This window comes from Austrofundulus limnaeus, unplaced genomic scaffold (assembly GCF_001266775.1).
Source record: "Austrofundulus limnaeus strain Quisiro unplaced genomic scaffold, Austrofundulus_limnaeus-1.0 Scaffold1376, whole genome shotgun sequence".
Lineage (NCBI taxonomy): Eukaryota > Metazoa > Chordata > Actinopteri > Cyprinodontiformes > Rivulidae > Austrofundulus > Austrofundulus limnaeus.
This window is the reverse complement of record NW_013953778.1, coordinates 26,039-32,345: the sequence shown is the minus strand read 5'-3', so window position 1 is coordinate 32,345 and position 6,307 is coordinate 26,039. Positions and strand designations below refer to the sequence as shown.

The window sequence follows — 6,307 nt, the reverse complement described above, 5'->3', positions numbered from 1 at the left end:
CCACTACAGTGGACATCAGAACATCATACATGTGAAACTGAACCTTCATGGCAATCAATTAATCCCCAAAAAACAACCAAAAAGTCAAAATAAGAATGAGTTTAATTTCTGTATAACTGTCAATCGTCAATTTTCCTTTCTTTTTTGCTTTTTTGTTTTGTTGTGCTTATTTGGTAAGATACTTTAAAAAGTTATTCTCTTTATTCTATCTTTAATACCTAACACAGTGTGCACATCATGTATTTTACTTTTGCAGTTAGATCCGCAACACCTTGATGCATGTGTCTTATCCACAATACTGGAAGATGGATTGCATCATAGTGTTTCAGAGCTGCTATTGGCTGTGGTGTCTACCCAGTTGATGCAGAATAGACAAACACCTTGAATCCAATTGGGTATGGTTTGCCCGGTACATACTGGCACACCAGGTGTTCACTAGCCTGGTAAAAACCAGACCCTGTCCTTCACTTTTCTTCGTACAAGGGTCTGGACTTGCTGCATAGAGAATCATTTCTTGCAGGAGGCGTGGCCTCTGCTGAAACGTGTGTGTTGTCGCTGGGAAGGAGGCTAAGCTAAGAAGCTAACCGGAAATCACGTGTGCTGTAAACAACCCTACTGAGAGGAGAGAAGTACCGAGCCAAACGAGATGACTGTAAATGAGAGCTGCTGCTTTGTCAGACAAATTTAATTTAATTTGGAAGCCTTATCAACACGGACTGGCTTCATTCACTTCCTCCACTGTCGTATGCTAAAATAACTAGCAGACACTGCGCAGAAAGTCGTCATTCAAAACTCCTCCTTCTGTTCTCTGATTGGCCCAGGTAAAATAAACTACGAGCAGACACTGCGCAGAAAATCGACGTTCTGTTCYCTGATTGGCCCGGCTAAAAATCTGCCAGCGAAATCCAACTCAATGGGAGAAGTCCCAGACGGAGCAGTGAAGGGAAACTAGAATTGAGCGGAACTGCGTAGGAAGGCAAGGGCCAGGCTAGGTGTTGACCAGTAAATGGAACCATTTGCTTATCAATGCATAATTTTCTTGTTCTAGACAGACGACATCCTGCCAACACCAATATACATCAGTATCTGAGTTTTTATCAACAATTTGAAGTAAAATTGTCTCTGCTTCTGAGAATGACTCCCTTTATTGTCCTTTAAAAACAGGATAACTACAAATGTCCACTACGGAGGACATTTTTAAAATGATTAAATACTATGCAAAAATAAAGTTAAAATAAGTCAGACATTGTTTTAATGTGGTGGTTAGAGACTTATATAAAATATGCAACATTTGAAAATGCAAATTTTGACTTGAAATTTTGAAACAACATTTCAAGTCAAAATTTGTTGAGGAAAAAGTATTATGCATTTACCTTTCCTCTTGCCATAAAACACTTTCACTGAGGGGCACCATTTTCCTGAATGAGGAAGAGAAAGATACCAAAGCCCCACCCCTACAAATTTGATATCATTGAAAAGCCCTAAATGTCCTCTGTAGATACCAAAAGGAGTTGATTCAGTTGTATGAAGTGGGTGAGAGATATTCAGGTTTACAAATGTCCTATACAGAGGACAAATTTGAACTGCTGGTTTTAAGGAGGTTAATGTTTTCATTAGGGATGTCTCGATCCAGATTTTCTGGCTCCCGACACAATCCAATTGTTTTAATGATTAGTCTTTCCGATACTGATCCGATACCGATAGCTTTGTTTTTCAAATTTCTTTCCAAATGACAAGGTTGGTAGTATTAAAATGAGCCCTGCCGTTCTCACCACGAGAAACATCCAGTTTGCAGATTTTTCAAGATGCAGTTTCAGCATCATTGTTTTCCAGTGAAAAGTGTTCCCACACTGTGGACATGGTTGCATACTTGTGTGTGTCTTGACTTCTTAACAGCAGTTGTAAAGCATGATTATGCTGAAAACTGATGCGAAAACTGGATCGAATGACTAAATCTTATTCTACTCGTTTTTCAGAAAATGACCATATCTGCCTCCGATACCGATTAGGGGTGTAAGAAAATATCGATACACTGAAATATTGCGATATTTCATTTCTCGATACTGTATCAATATTTTAAAGCCCTGTATCTATTTTTTATTAAGGTTTAAAATGTCAACTTTCCTGCCAGCCGTTCATTTTATGTTGTAGTTCAGCCTCTGACCACTAGTTGGCAGCAGTGAGCCAGTCATTTGGCTCCTACCTCTTGCTTTGGCATTGTAAGTAAAAATTAGCTTCATGCTCTGATAGCTGAATCTGAGCGGAAAAGACCGACACCCTCTGCCTTCTAAGCTGAGGTAAGGTTACAAAMAGTTACTTATTAGTCAGAATGTCTGTATTTTAAGACAAATTAAGTGTTTCATGCACTCTTTTTCCAACTGTAGTCACGTCACTTTACGGAAGGCAGGCAGGCATATATAGTGCATGCATCTATCGCCTCAAGCTTGTCACTACCTCCGTGACATAAAACTCTGTCTGTTGCTCTCAATGTCTGGCTCATCGCATCAAAGTCCATAAACTTTAAGTTTATCCTGCCGTGTTCGCTTCAAAAATGTTTTAACTGTGTTGTTTAGCTTCTCCGTTTATTTACTGTTTATTTTTAGGACCTGCCCTGCTGTTCGACCCACAGTTAAACAAATCACATTCTGGATGCAGGTCAGCTGATCCCAGAAACTCTGTGTGCAGCAGCTTCATATCATCTGTTTACTGAACTTTATGACAACATAAAGGCTATTGTTAAGTGTTGGGTGACGATATTGTAAATTAATATTAAAAACTAAAAGCTGCAAAAATATATTTTCAAACTATTTATTGGCAAATTTAGTCTAATAATTGAAAACATGGATTAAATAAGAAATATGAAGCAAATAAAACACATACAAAGCAGAACACAGCTAAATGTATCAAAAGTATGACTATGTAATATTCAAATTTTCTAAGACAATGAATTTGGTTTTTCTTTTTTTCTTTTTTCTTTTTCCAGTAAGAGGTTTTTATTTAATATAATTTTTTGGACAATAAAATCCCAATATATCTCAATATTATCGCATTGCTTACAGTATCGCAATATGTTGTGAAACAGTATATCGTATCGTGACCCCTCTGTCATGATATGTATCGTATCACCAAATTCTTGCCAATACACAGCCCTAATAACGATACTGAGTATCTAAAAGGGACATCCCTAGTTATCAATCAGCTGTAAATTTTATACTTGGACCCCTCATGATCTTGGTATTCATTTACGGTTTGTTTGTTTTATTTTAGTAAAAAACCTTTAATCGTTTTTTTCCCTCTCTACCCCTCCGTCCCTGTCCTCCCTGTCCTTCATGCCCTCACATCATTTTTCCAGGTTGGACAACACCTTGGAGGAGATTATTTTCAAGCTGGTGCCCGGACTCAGAGAAAGTGAGTCTGACAGACTTTTCTTTTTTTTTCAGTCTGAATGTTGATGGAAACTATGGGATTCATCTCTGTTGGTTCCAACAGACATTTTATATAAAAGCTTGTCTTGCAGGAAAATATCTTGGAGGTGCTCTTGAAGAAATGCTGCTGAGTGCTTCTATAATATCCAATATTCGTTTGGAGCTTATTTTTGTAATGATTTTAACTGTAAAGGCCCTGTCACATTATGACTTATTAGACAACTTGTGAAAATTTTGTCTGACTTTGAAGATGTCTACACTGAAGATGGAATAAAAAAAATCAACTGGAAGCCTCTTTTGGATGTATATATACTGTAATGCTAACAGTTAGATCAAATGTGTAACGTGAGTTATTTAGTCATAAATATTTTTTTCAAAAGTTGGCACAAGTTGTCTAAAACGTTATAGTGTGACAGGGCCTTTACAAAGGCCAACTCTTAATTTGAAGAGTCCTTATGAGTTTTATTTTGGAACAGTTTTCCCTGTTTGAACTTGATTTTGGAATTTCAATCCAAAATTCAGTTTAATTCTCCTTCAAAGTTCTCATCAAGACAAAACCGTTTAAATTGTACAAGACTTACTGCACAGGGGTGACCATAATAAATTGATAAAACAAAGAAGAATCTACTAAGTAGTACAAATATTGTTGAATCGTTGGTGATTTCTGCCATTTTTACGGAGCAGGGGAAGATCACAGCACCACTCTTTAAGCAGACAGAATTTAATGCTTAAGTTGTTCCAAAGTATAAAAACATTTTGAACTACACGGTGGTTTAGGCTTATTTTAGCAATTTTGGATTCTGAATTTGATGTACTGTGTAGTTTTTGTGTCTTAATGTTTGTCACAGTTTGGTTCTTCTTTGTCTCTATTGTTGACGTGAGCTAGAAGAGGAGCAGCAAGAACTCGAATTCTGGAAAAAGAACCAGCCCAAAGAAAATGGCCAAGGTGAGCCATTGGTTCCAAACAGCTTTTACATGATTAAGGATGATTCGCTTTAACATGACTCCGATGTTCTCAGACTTCACATTTGTGTTTTTCTTTAATAATCATAGCAGGAAAAAAAAACACATAAATAAACAAATTAGGGGAGTTTTTGATCAAGTTTAGATTCGTTGGCTTGTGGTGAATCATCAGAATCATTTAGAGTTGATTTCAGGGAATTTCTTGCTCGTATGTGTCGTTTACTGCTTTTATGACAAACAGGCTTTTTATTATTCTTAGTAATGGGGAATTTTTGTTGTATTTTTACTTACAGTTTGTTTACTTTCAATACATCCAAAAATACCATTTTTAAACCAAAAATGGTACTTTTTTATTGTAAAAATTTGATGTTTTCTGTATTCCACTGTGTACAAAATATGGTTTTATAAATGAGTTTTCACACATTGTACACAACATCCAAACTTTTGGGGAATTTTAAATATCTTATAAAGTTGTATTTGAATCTTCTTCCCGCAGAAATCCCACGGTGTCAGTGGCTGACTGATGGAGGGGGTGATGGGGGTGCCGGTGCTGATGATGGCGGCGATGGCGGCGAAGATGGCGACTATCACAGAAGTGACCCACAGATAGCCATCTGTCTGGACTGCCTGCACAACACGGGGCAGTCAGGGGAGAGCACTGTATCGGTGGGCTATAAGAAAATTAAGCAAGCTCACCAAAACCAAGAAACCATTAGGGTTTTTTCTCATTTTTAAGTAAAAAAAAAAGTGCTTGTTTCTCTTAATGCTTCTCATAAAAACCTTTTTTTACTCTTCCATTCAGGATCTGATGAAGAGGTTCATCCGCTGCTCCAGCAGGGTCACTGTGGGAACAATTAAAAAATTTCTCAGTCTCAAACTGAAGCTCCCGAGTTCTTATGAGGTAAGAAAAATCTACAATTCTCCAGTTTCAAACTAAAACATTACACTGATACATTAAGTTAGTTTTTTTATGAATCAGCTTACAGAAACACAATACCCTTTTAGTCAGTCTAATAATATTTTCTGTGTTAATAATCTTTATTTGATTCCTAGCTAAGATTTTGTTAAATAGTTGTTTATTTTGTGGGTCTTATGCATGAGGACATGATCAAACTAATCTGGCTTTTATAAAGTTATAAATCTAACTTCAAATGGACAAAAACAATATTTCCTATCTTGTCATTTTTTATTAATTACAAAGAAAATTGAAAACTGTGTGTGAAAAACTAAGTCCAATTCAAAATACAATAACTTGAACCTGTTTCAGCAGCTATAACTCTCAGTAGTTGTTTTCTGTTTCAGTTTCGGTTGTAACATCCACTTTATTTTGATATTGTTAAAAATTTGAGAAATGTTTTTGTTTGTTGTTGAAATGATTTTGCAATATGTTTAAAACATTCTTTTGTACTTCTGTTATGTTCATTTGCACTACAGCAAAAATGCTGGGTTTGATTATGATTACAGTTTTCTGCAAAATAAATGCTCTAAAATTACATTATCTTTGCTTTTTGCAAATTTTCTACCGCGATATATAACGTTACTGTGAAGGGATTCAATTTATACCGTAATATGAATTTGAGGTCATACCGCCCAGCCCTAGGCCCAGTGGGGGGCCAAGCTTCAGCTGTCAGACAGATGGTCTCACACTTGACTCTGGAGTCCTTTGGTCTACAGAGGAGTTTATGACCCACTCAATGAATGCAAGACAGGGTCGGGCAAAATCAAATCATGTTCAATTAATCTTCAATAAAATAGTCAAAAATTAACACTTGCCACTTTGGAATTACTACAATTAGTGCCATGTGATACTGATGGTGATGTACAGCGGGTAAAATAAGTATTGAAGACGTCACCATTTTTCTCAGTAAATATATTACTAGAGGTGCTAATGACATGAAATTTTCACCAGATGTTGGAAC

General features: G+C 36.4%; 1 protein-coding gene across 2 annotated transcripts in view; it reads left to right on the top strand.

Moving 5' to 3' along the window:
* The window catches only part of LOC106535177 (polycomb group RING finger protein 5-A), a gene marked incomplete at its 5' end in the record, with an annotated part of 26,126 nt that overhangs the window by 2,428 nt on the left and 17,391 nt on the right, over nt 1-6,307 (top strand). For both annotated transcript variants that reach the window (XM_014032117.1, XM_014032116.1), the window contains 4 exon segments: nt 3,353-3,408; nt 4,312-4,371; nt 4,885-5,054; nt 5,191-5,289. In XM_014032117.1, the coding sequence (XP_013887571.1) occupies nt 3,353-3,408; nt 4,312-4,371; nt 4,885-5,054; nt 5,191-5,289 (385 nt within the window).